General features: G+C 37.7%; 1 protein-coding gene across 3 annotated transcripts in view; it reads left to right on the plus strand.

Annotated features, from left to right (window-relative positions):
- The window catches only part of AGTPBP1 (ATP/GTP binding carboxypeptidase 1), a 180,513-nt gene that overhangs the window by 101,319 nt on the left and 66,998 nt on the right, over positions 1-12,196 (plus strand). For all 3 annotated transcript variants that reach the window (XM_061163732.1, XM_061163733.1, XM_061163734.1), the window contains one exon: positions 5,288-6,000. In XM_061163732.1, coding sequence (XP_061019715.1) covers positions 5,288-6,000 — 713 coding nt within the window. The remainder of the gene's footprint in view (positions 1-5,287; positions 6,001-12,196) is intronic.

Below are 12,196 nucleotides of genomic sequence, written 5' to 3' on the forward strand. Positions count from 1 at the left end.
CCTTTCGAGTTGAACCTTTTAGTGAAGTTAGTTTTTATCTCTAAGACTTTAAGGCAAATTTTTTTTTTTTAAATATTGATATAGTTACATAAATTTTAGTTACTTGCCTAGTATCTTTTAAAATCTTTTCACCATCTTTTTGGTTTCCTTAGTTTTTTATCTTTTAAACAGCATGTATTAATACTTAGATTTTGAATTTAAACCCTGAGTCTTTGGTATTTAACTGGAGCATTTAGATTACTGATAATTATTCATATATTTGAATTAAGAGATCTTATTTTGTATTTTCATTTGTTTTATCTCTATATCTTTTTCTTGCTTTCATTTGGATTATTTTTTTCCTCATTTGACTTTTTTCACCTTTGTTTGAAAACTTTGAAGTCTTGTTATTTTTGTTTTATTCGACTTACTTGACGTATAATTTATGTACAAAAATTGTATTCATTTAAAGTGTAAATTTGATATATATGCAGAAATTCTAGTTAATCTTGATAAAATGGTAAATGTGTTTTTACTAAGTTCTGAAGTTAATTAGGGTCTTTCTTTCTTCTTTCTCTTTAAAAAGGAAACTTTGTTGTTATTGTTTAGTCACTTCATCATGTCCAACTCTTTTGTGACCCCTTGGCCTGTAGCCCACCAGACTCTGTCCATGTGATTTCCCAGGCAAGAATACTGGAGTGGATAGCCATATCTACACGGTATCTCCCGACCCATGGATCAAATGTGTGTCTCCTGCATTGCAGGGAGATTCCTTACTATTGAGCCACCAGGGAAATTCAAAGGGAAACTTTGTTGCCATTTAGTCACTCAGTCATTCCAGCTCCTTGGGGCCCTATTGACTGCAGCAGGCCAAGGCTTCCCTGTCCTTCACCATCTCCTGGAATTTGTTCAAACTCATGGCCACTGAGTTGGAGATAGCACCCAACCATCTCGTCTTCCATTGTCCGCCTTCTCCTGCCTTCAATCTTACCCCCCAGCAGGGTCTTTTCCAATGAGTCAGCTCTTCGCATCAAATGACCAAAGTATTGGAACTTCAACTTTAGCATCATTCCTTCCAATGAATATTCAGGACTGATTTCCTTTAGGATGGACTGATTTGATCTCCTTGCAGAAACTTAGGATGCTTAAACTGTAAACACCTCCCAAGCCAACTCCTATGCTTTGAATTTATATTTAACTAAATAAAATAAAACAAAATTCATGTAGTGGTACTGCTTTGTGTTTAGATTCAGTGTTTTAGATTCACTCACATTTTCATACCTTTTAATTTTTTTCATTGTGTCAACCTATGGAATTGTTTCTGTCACCCCAGAAATTCTGCCTTGCCTTCTTTTTGTTTCTCAGTGCTACACTCTGGTAATTTCATCAGATCAGTCTGCCAGTTCCCTAATTCTGTTTTTAGCCCCAGCTAATCTGTCCTTGGGACTTCCCTCATAGCTCAGTTGGTAAAGAATCTGCCTGCAATGCAGGAGACCCCAGTTCAATTCCTGGGTTAGGAAGATCCCCTGGAGAAGGGATAGGCTAACCACTCCCGTATTCTGGCCTGGAGAATTCCATGGACTAACTCCATGGTCGCAAAGAGTCAGACACAACTGAATGACTTTCAGTTTGTCTTTAGAAACATACATTAGGCATTTGAATTTATTTTTGATTTTTAGAACATTTGAAGAAATGTTTCATCAATCTTTAACTTGTTGTTTCTTGTCTTTTATTTATTTGAACATTCAAATACAGGCATTTCTTAGTTTTATAGTTCTAGTGTCTGAACTTCTTGCAGTTTTTTAATCATGAGCACAGCTGCTCATTTTCTTTATAATTTTGTTTGTGGAAATTCCAGAAATTTTTGTTTTTGTTGGTTTTGACAGGCATTGTAATAGATTAAATTTCTCATTGAGGGTTTTTGTACCACCCAGGTAATGTGAATCAGGCTACAGATTCATGTGATTTGATGGCAGGCTTTTGGTATCATTTTGTGAGTAATTCTGTTCTTCAACTGCTTAGTGCTAAGGTTTGAGACTGTTGTCTTTCCTTGCTGTTATTTGCTTTGCGGTGGGGTATTTCTAGGGCCTCTATATTGAAGATTTAGTTTTCTGGGGTTCCATCTTCATGGGAGGAGGGGTCTTCTGTTGGACTCCCTACCTTATGCAAGCTCTGGGTTCCTGCCCTGTTCTTTGTATTTTTTGAGATAGGAAAACCTAAACCCCAGGTCACCTGTTTTTGCAAATTGTTTTCTAAGTGAAGACCTGCTTCAGTTTGGGATCAACTTTGGGATCCTGTCTTCACTTATTATCTGGTCTTTTTCCTTGATTTCTTATTTACTTGTTGTTATACTTAGTATCTTTTAGTATTTCTCTCTCTCTCTTTTTTTTTTTTTTATTTTGGCCATGCCACATGGCTTGTGGTTATCTTGGCTGCCGGACCAGAGATTGAACCCAGGACATAGCAGTGGAATCCCAACTACTAGACCACCAGGGGACTTCCAAATACCTTAATATCTTATCCAACAATTGTGTATGTTTCTGTGGGGTAGATACCTCGCCCACCAGGTTTCCTACAACAGATTTTTTTTAATGCAGATGTCTTCTCTTCAACCCTTTTAATGCAGAGAGACTTACCTATTACTTCCTCTGTACCTCCTTGTCTCCTGGGATTAGATAAGAGTATAGAGATTGAAAGTGAATTATGTTTGATTCAGTTTTTTTTTTTTTTTTTTTAATACAGTGGACATTCAAAGAGTGAATCACAGAGGATAAGATTCTTAATTTTGACTACATAATGTGTGTATAGAAGTTAAACACAATTAAAGGATGAATTGCAAATCCAGAAAAATTGTTGTAAAAATGGATTAAGGGGTGTGTATTTGTGTATGTGTGTGTGTATGTGTATGAGTGTGTGTGTGTGTGAATAAATGTGAGAATTTATACTACAAAACAAGAAAAACCCTATATACTAGCAACAAATATATTACCTATGAAGAATTAAACTGATTAATAGATGTATGGAAAATTGTTTGCTTTTCCAGTAGTCAAAGAAATTAAAATGGTAGTAAGACAATACTTCTTATCTACCACTTTAGAAAAAGCTTTTAAAAACTGTAGTACCTAATGTTGCAAAAGAATAGAGAAGTTAAATTAGATACTCTCATATAAAGTTACTGGTAATAGTGTTAATATAAGTATTTTTGGAAAGCATTTGGACAAATTATGTTAAACATTAAAATTGATTAGTGTCTGACCCTGTAATTTTATTTCAGTGCTTAGAAAATTATCCTAAACAAAAAATTTTATGCAAAAGGATGTTCATTGCAGAGTTCTTTATAATAGCAAAATTTTGGAAATGGCTTAAATCCTTCCCTAATTTGTAAAGGATTTAATGCCAAACAATAGAATAAAGGTTAGATCAATTGATGTATTTTGTTTGATAAAGTGTTATATAGATCAAAATAATGTCTAAAAGTATAGAAAGAGAAAAGGCTACCTGATCTGTCAGTAGTATCCTTTTTTTAACTTGTCTTCCAGGACACTTTTCTTTCCTGGTTTATTTTTCCAGCCCAATTTTTCCTTCTCCATATCCTGTTGTTTCATTTTCATTTCCTCAACCTCTTTAAGATTGTAGTATCCCAGGGTACAGTCTTTGTTGTCTTCTCTGTTTCTTTCCACTGATAATTTCCAGTCTCATGGTTTAGAACAGTATCTGTATGTAAATGACTCTCAAGTTTACATCTCTGTATACAGCTTTCTTCTGACTTCTGGAAGCATACATCCATTTGCCTGCTTTACGTCCTTGTCTGTATGTGAATAGCTCACACTTAACATATCAGAGCTAACTCCTGATGCTTTTCAGTTGTTCAGGCAAACACCTGGTACCATCTATGACCTCTGTACCTGCTACTCTGTATCTGGTCTGTTTTAGGATATCCTGTCTCTGGCTCACAGTGCATTTAAAATACAACCACTTCTTACCAGCTTCTGTAGGTAACTGCAGAGGACTCTTTCTTAAAGACATTTTTGTTTATTTATTTTTATTTGGCAGTGTTAGGCCTCAGTTGAGGCACATGGGATCTTCATTGTGGCGCGGGCTTCTCTCTAGTTGTGGCTCACAGGCTCTAGAGCTCACAGGCTTAGTAGTTGCAGTGTGCAGGCTTAGTTGCCCCTTGGCATGTGGGATCTTAGTTACCCAACCAAGGATAAAACCCATGTCCCCTGCATTGGAAGCGGATTCTTAACCACTGGACCATCAGGGAAGTCTCTCCAGAAGATTCTAAATGGGTTTTCCTACTTCTATACCCACCCCACTCCGGTGCCCTGTTCCTCCCCAAAAAGACAGAACCGAATTAAGCAAAAAATTATTTAGCCCCAAATGTTTAAATGCTGTGGTTAAGAGACACTGTGCTACAGTTTGGGTTTTTGTCTGCTCCTCCCTCCCCAAATAAGTCATGTCATGGCACTCTTCTCCTCAAGACTTTCCAGTGACTCCCAGTCTCTTTCAGGGTGAAAACCAAAATTCTTAAAATAGCTTGCAAGGCCCTACAGTATCTGGCCCTCTTTACCTCTTGGAATTCATCTTGGTCCTTCAGTCCTGGCCATCTTAACCTCCTTGCTGTTCTCTGACCACACCAGGCCTTCTCCCACTCAAGGGCCTGGGTACCAGCAACCTTCACTGTCTTTGCTTGTGTCTGCTCAGTGAGGCCTCCCTAACCAATGGCATTGATATTGCCATCTACCTCTCCTCCCCCAGCATTCCTGATTCCTATTACCCCTTTCCTCCTTTACCCCTTTCTAACATTCCATAAAATATATTTGTATAATGTTTATTACTTTTTGTTTTGACAGTCCTCTCCCCTTCTTCTCTAGAAGAATATAAGCTACAAAGGGGAAGAGTTTTTTTTTTTTTTTCTTTTAAACTGATGAATCTTAAATGCCTGAAACAGTGCTTGGCACAAAATAGACACATCTGTTGAATCAATGAATAACAATTTAGCTGTTGTATTTCCTTTAATAGATTTTGGATGATATTAATGTCTTTATGCTTTTCTAAAACTTCCCATATTTGTTATTTATAAGAACTATTTTTATAATAGAAAATAAATGTAATGAATTTTGTGCTGGTTAAACATTTTGTCTTTTGTTAGCAAATTTAAAATATACCTGTTTTACCCATCTTTAAAATTTTCACTTGTTAGGTTTCTGAATCAGCATATAAAATATGATCTTAGTTTTGTATGTATTTTAATATGTGTTAATATTTACACATAAAAGATTAAACATTTTTTTTTTCATTTTCAAAGGGCTATGATTTAATCTCCAAAGAACCAAAGCCTTTTGTATTTGAGGGAAAAGTTCGTGGTCCTATTGTTGTTCCCACAGCGGAAGAGGAAGCATCTGGGAATTCAGGCAATTTAAGAAAAGGAATTGTAATGAAGACGACTGTGTCTCCTAAAGGAGATGAAGGTAATAAGAAAGCTATCTCTGTGGATCTGGCAAAAGAAGACATAAAAGAGAATGACAGAACATTACAGCAGCAGCTCAGAGATCAAAATAGAACTATTTCATCAGGCCACGGCTTAAACAATGATATAGTGAAGGCCTTGGACCGAATTACGTTGCAGAGTATTCCATCTCAAACAGCCCCAGGTTTGACTCCAGGAATGAAGGACTACAGTCTCCCTGTCACTGTCCTTACGTGCACTAAAGCGTGTTCACATGTGGCTGCTTGTGGAAGTGTTCTGTTTGAGGGAAGAACGGTTCAGCTAGGCAAGCTCTGCTGTACCGGAGTCGAAACTGAAGATGATGAAGACACGGAGTCTACTTCATCAGTGGAACAAGCATCAGTTGAAGTCCCTGATGTACCAACACTCCATGACTCTGATCTTTATATTGAGATTGTGAAAAGTACAAAGTCTGTCCCAGAATATTCAGAAGTGGCTTATCCTGATTATTTTGGTCACATTCCTCCTCCATTCAAAGAGCCTATTTTGGAAAGGCCTTATGGTGTACAAAGGTGAGTTGTGGATTTCCTTTTCTTCATAAACAAGACCATTGTCAACATATGGGGCATATGGGGAAAGAAAAAACCAAACAATTGCTTTGGGATTTTAGGAAGAAAATTACTCTGAATTAAAGTTTGTCGTCGGCAGAGCTCCTTGCCTGCCCGCTGTATCCCTCACAAGCATCCTATATTAATAAATCTTCTTGACTATCAAGAGAAAAAAATAAGCGTCATTTTTTATACTGCCTTTGGACATTTTGCATTGTTCTGAAATTATCCATGTGGGTTTATTTTCTAAGTTCATTACTTATTCAAATGAAGCCAGCATAATAAACCTGGCCATTGGACAGTTTATAAAAGATTATTTAGTAATCTTTGAATAAATATTGTATTAGTGATATATATTAATTTAGTAATTTGATTATTATTTGAACTTGATTTAGATATATAATCTAAAAATAGCAACATAGACATCATCATTTTGTTGTAAAATTTGGATTTAAAAATATACAATATAATAATTTAAGATTCATAGAATTGAACTTGTTAAATATTACCAATTAATTTTATTGGGTTGGCCACAAAGTTCATTTGGATTTTTCGTTTTGGTTTTTTGAAGAGCCCTAATGAACTTTGTGACCAACCCAATGGAAATTATGGTTGGTATTAACTGTTGCCAACTAATGAATATTGGGCATAAAAATACATTTTTGTTACCACTTGAGTATTTTCAGTGATTATGATTAAGGGTTTGTGATGGTGGCTTATCAATACCTAAGACTGTTTATATGTTCTTGTTAAAAGTATAGTATGTATTGATGAAGGAGGACATTGCTGTAGGTATTTGATTCTGAGACTGTGAGCTTCTAGGGCAATAACTATTTTATTTATTTTTAAATTTAGCATATAATTAATCATTTTTACTTGGCAACTTAGTATATGTTTAATGTTACCAGTTGAGTCCTTGATCCACAGGTATGGAACCACATACAACGCAGCATTAGAACAAGGGACTGAGTTTGTTGGGAAATATGTGTGTGTGTGTGTGTGTATTGGGGGGGGTACTGTGCCTTGGCGTCCACTGGTTGTATCGCAGACTGTATCATCGAGGGCCTCTTGGAGTGCTGAAACGGTCTTGAGAAGCCACAGATTAAGCTCCAACTCAGAGGAAATACTCTGCAAGGATGGGCGGCCATCTTTCAGGATGCAGTATAGGCACGAAATTAGAAATTTCCACTTGATTCTCTATCCCCAGTAGGTAGGCTGCATGGTCTAGGAAGCAGGAGGTGGAAACAGGTAGTTCTACTTTCTGTAGTCCCCAGTGTTCCACTGGGGGACTTCATGTAGCTGGGTATCTCTGCATCTCTGAGCTCTGCATGGTTAGTCGTCCCAGTCCTGCGGTGGGTGCAGTCTTTCCATAGAGGACATAACAAGGGTACAGTTTGGCTGCGAACTGTGGTTGCAGTGATTTACTTTAGACTCTTGTGTCAGGGACCAACAGGCAGGACCCAGACAAGCTAAAAGAGGAAAAATTGCATCTGCACAGTGGCAACAGGTTGACTACGGGTGGCACTTGAGTGATCCACTAATTTTAACATGAATGGACCTGTCACAACTACCCTGGGATGACGAAGATATGATTGCCAGAGGTTCAGATGCCTAAGGATTTCCCTGGTGGCTCAGATGGTAAAGAATCTGCCTGCAATGTGGAAGACCCGGGTTTGATCCCTGGGTTGGGAAGATCCCCTGGAGAAGGGAATGGCAGCCCACTCCAGTATTCTTGCCTGGAGAACCCCATGGACAGAGGAGCCTTGTGGGTTACAGTCCATGGGGTTGCAAAGAGATGGACATGACTGAGCAACTAACACTTTCAGAGACCTAAAGAGTGTTTGGGTCACTTAATCACACCAGCTACCAAGACCTGCAGAAGTGATAGGTGAGAGGGAGGGGAATTTTGATAGATACTGGAGGATGGAGGTGAGTTGCAGCCCTGAGAATAATTGCAGTAATGGGGACAACGTTTGTCCTGCTCATATTTTTCTTCTAAGTGTCTCCTTAGGAGAGGCCCACAGGAACTGTGGAGCAGCTGTTTTCCAACATGGGTGTAGAAGTGGATCCTTGCAGCACAAGGGTGGGCTGTGGCAGCCACGGCAATGCGTTTCTCATCTCTCCCTTCTTGAGAGAACCTGCCATGGAGCTTGTAGTTGCCCACAGCCTTTAGCCACTGTATTTTGGGATCTCCTGCAGCGTTATTGCTGAGGCCATGTCCTCTCTGCATTGCTTTAGTTATTGTCTGACCACGATGGGCTTGCTAGAGTGGAGCCATTCCTGATCAGTTCAGGGATCTGCTCATTGGCAGTCTTTGCTCTGTGGTGTCCACTTGGCGTGGTTGAGACTTTTGCAGAGCTACATTGCAGTGTGAGGCTCTCCTACTCAACATTCTCTCTCTTCCTAGGGATCAGATCTGCTTTTTGGACAGACCCAAAGGCCCTTCTCACCTGCTGCCGCTCCCTTTCCTCTTTGTTCTTCACATGTGTTTCCCCTAATAGGTGTGTTGCACAGTTGGCTGCAGGAGATTGTGCTTGTGTATGGCATTTGCTTTTTGAAGGACTTGAACTGACATGCCTGGCAAAAGTCAGAATCAGTCAGCAACTAGGTTTTTCCTCCTTTTCAGCATCACCTCTTAGACTCTGTCTTTCAAAAGTCAAAGATGTCCTCTTGACTACAGAAGATCCTTCCTGACCTTTGTGTTCTTTAAACCCTGAGAGCAGATTTCCTCATTAAATTGCCTCAGCCTGAAAGTTCTAAGTTTCCTTATTAGCCTGTAATGTCTGAGGTAAGATTAGAAGAAGGGAAGGTTGTGGAAATGGGCTAGAACTATTTTGTTAGTCTCTGATTCTCAGCCTTAATTTTAACTACCAAGGATCCTTCTTATTTTCCCTCATGGACTTTATGTTTCAAAAGCTTTACTCAGCACTCTCATTTAGGTGTTTTACCCATTTGTGCTAATAAAAGAGATAAATTCCTGCCAAGCAGAGCCTCTAATTAACATTAGATCATTTTTTCAGTTGATTGATTTCTTGATATTGATAAGTGAAGAAACTCACTCTAATGAAGTGCAACTGTATTGCAAGTGAGTTACCTATATGATGGCCACAAATAGCTATTATACCTATTGTGTGGGTCCTCAGATGTCTGCAGATGGGGAGCTAAACCTTCAGCCCTGGTGACCTCCATTCTTTCTGAGCAGCTCTTCCTAGTGTTGGACTTTGTCTTTGCCTGACTGGGTCTTTCAGAGAGTGTTACTCCACCCATAGACCCACACTCTATTTGCTGTCTCCCCAGGACTGTGCCTTTCCTGGTAGGGGAAGAGTTGATACAGACTTGAATTTCTATTGTTCTTCTTAACTCTCCCCTCTCTCTTCTTATTTATGATTAATACTTTTCACCTCGTTCCTGAAACACAGACCTTGTAAATGCTTTACATATGTAATCTACAGATTAGAGTTGAACATCTTGACTGTATTAGGCCACCTGCAGAGTTTTTCCTGAAGTAGTTGTCTTTTTTTATTGCCTCTCTGCATAGGGTAATGTACCACAGAGTGTATGTTATTCAAACCAAAGCTTTAAAGTATAATTTTGATACTAAACAGCCTGATGAAAGAGCAAAAGGTCCCTGGGAGTTGGGATATGTGTCTTAAAAGTGGGTGTGTTGGTACAAGTTAAAGTGCAAAGGAGATGGAGCTCCAGGAAATGAAAACATAGAAAACCCAGTAATTTACAGTCTGTTAACTTGCAGTCACTCCAAAAGATTTTCAATGGGATAAACAGAACTTAACCTTGGAGGATTAAGTGATGTGTGTCTCCTGCAAGTTTCAAAGATTTCTTACTCCACTGATTTTTGAGACCTTGATAAAAATATCTTTTGCCTGATTTGTTGCAGCAGAATCGTCAGAAATTACAATGTAATCTAAAACTTTTGACTGCTAGTCTCTTTTGCTTCATCCTTATATATTTTGTGTGATAGTGTTGCAGAGGACACCTTTTATCATATTTGTCAAATTTTTCATTTTCATATCATTTATGAAAATTTCCATGGGTGTCAGATGTTTGATATGAGGCAGGAATATAACTCTATAACTCTTTCAATCATACAAAACAGTATGTATATTTAGATATGTAGGACTTCCCCCAATAATGTTAATTGCTTTAGATATAACTAATATAAAAATATGTACTTAAAATGCTTATGAATTACATAAGGAAACAGTACTCAGACATTTGAAGATTGTTACTTTTTTCCCTCTTTATTTTATATACTCTGCCTACAAATATTTGTCAACTATTATATGGAATTTGTGGTGGGTAATGTCCCAAAACTCATCCATCAGAGACTAGTCAAATAAATTATGGTATATCCATTCTGTGAATACTTTGCAGTGATTAAAAACAAACAAAAAAACAGTGTCCTAATGGAAAGAGCTATAAGATGTATTATGAAATAAAATAATCAGGGTGCTTGTGGAAGGAAAGTAGTAATTAACTGAATGAACAAGGGATGTGGGGTGTGTTGAAAGGAAGAATCTTCGTTTTAGACTTTTATGTAGTATTTGATTTTTGTACCATGTCAATGTATTAATATTATCTACTCAGAAATTTAAAATTAAAAGTAGGTGAAGGAATTGTGGCAAAAGCAGAATAAGGAAAGCCGAACCTTGGATTTCGTCTTACCATGTTTAGGATAGTTCAAGTATTTCTGTAGTGGAGATGACAGTAGAGAAGTATAATTGTAGTGTCAGTAACAGATAACTTTTATATTGATTGTTTTTTTTTGTTAATGGGCCAGATACCGAAGTAAGTAAAAAACACTTTGTTATGCAGTGTGTATATGCTTATTAAAGTATGTCATTTAATGGTGTAGCAGCTCTATGAGGAAATAGCGATTATTTCTCTTATTTAATGGAAGAGTATGCTGAAGCTTAGGATTCTTGAGTAACTATCCAAGGTTACACTGCTAGTAAATGACTGAGCCAAGAGTCATCCTGGTCTAGGTCATGAGCCTGTCCTGTTATTCATTCATATGTAGTGATCATATATATGATCATATATATGAGGTTATACCATACTTATGAAGAGTGTCTTCTTGTGGATCCTTAGAGAACACTTAAGTAATGAACAACATATCCTATGATATTCTTATGGTAAAGTAAATATGGCAGTGAGATGTGTTAAATTGTTTTTCATAAGTATTGCTCTGTATTGGCTGAAACCTAACAGAACTACAAGTTTGGTTTTGGCCCGTATATCATGTGAACTCTTGAGTATTAACGACACTGAGTGGACTGCACTTTTGTCAGATTGCCTTGCTCAAATTATTTTCTTCTGAGCTATTCTTTGATGATGGATGTTAGTTAACTTTGAGGTTATAGTCCCCAGGGGTGCCTGGAAAATACTTGTTTTGACTGGAGAGTAATATATAGAGGTAAAGGAAGGAAGGATTGATATCCTTTTATGAAAGTTGTGCTGCTTAGCACAAATGAATGAATAAAAAACTATTTTTCCTCTTTATTAGTGAGGGCTGAGGGCAAGGCAAGATTACCATCAAGTATTAGGTGTATGTCTAATCTAAGTTTAATCTAAATGGGGAGTTATATCCCCTAAAATACAGTTTGAGAAGTTGAAAACCAGTGGCCTCTAGGTCATATTCAGCTTGCTATTGATTTTGGTTTCACTTGCAGAGAGTTTTGTTTTGTTTTTATTTTATTTATTTATTTTTTCTTGTTGAGCCAAGATTGTCTGTTTTTTCTTTTTAATTAATTTTTTTTATTGAAGGATAATTGCTTTACAGAATTTTGTTGTTTTCTGCCAAACATCAACATGAATCGGCTATAGGTGTACATCTGTCCCCTCTCTTCTGAACCTCCCTCCCGTCTCCCTCCCCACCCCACCCCTCTAGCTTGATACAGAGCCCTGTTTGAGTTTCCTGAGTCACACAGCAAATTCCTGCTGGCTCTCTATTTTACACATGGTGATGTAAATTTCCATGTTACTCTTTCCATACATCTCACCCTCTCCCCATGTCCATAAGTCTGTTCTCTATGTCTGTCTCTCCATTGCTGCCCTGTAAATAAATTCTTCAGTACCATTTTTCTAGATTCCATATATGTGCGTTAGAATATGATATTTGTCTTTGTCTTTCTGACTCACT

This window comes from Dama dama, chromosome 16 (assembly GCF_033118175.1).
Source record: "Dama dama isolate Ldn47 chromosome 16, ASM3311817v1, whole genome shotgun sequence".
Lineage (NCBI taxonomy): Eukaryota > Metazoa > Chordata > Mammalia > Artiodactyla > Cervidae > Dama > Dama dama.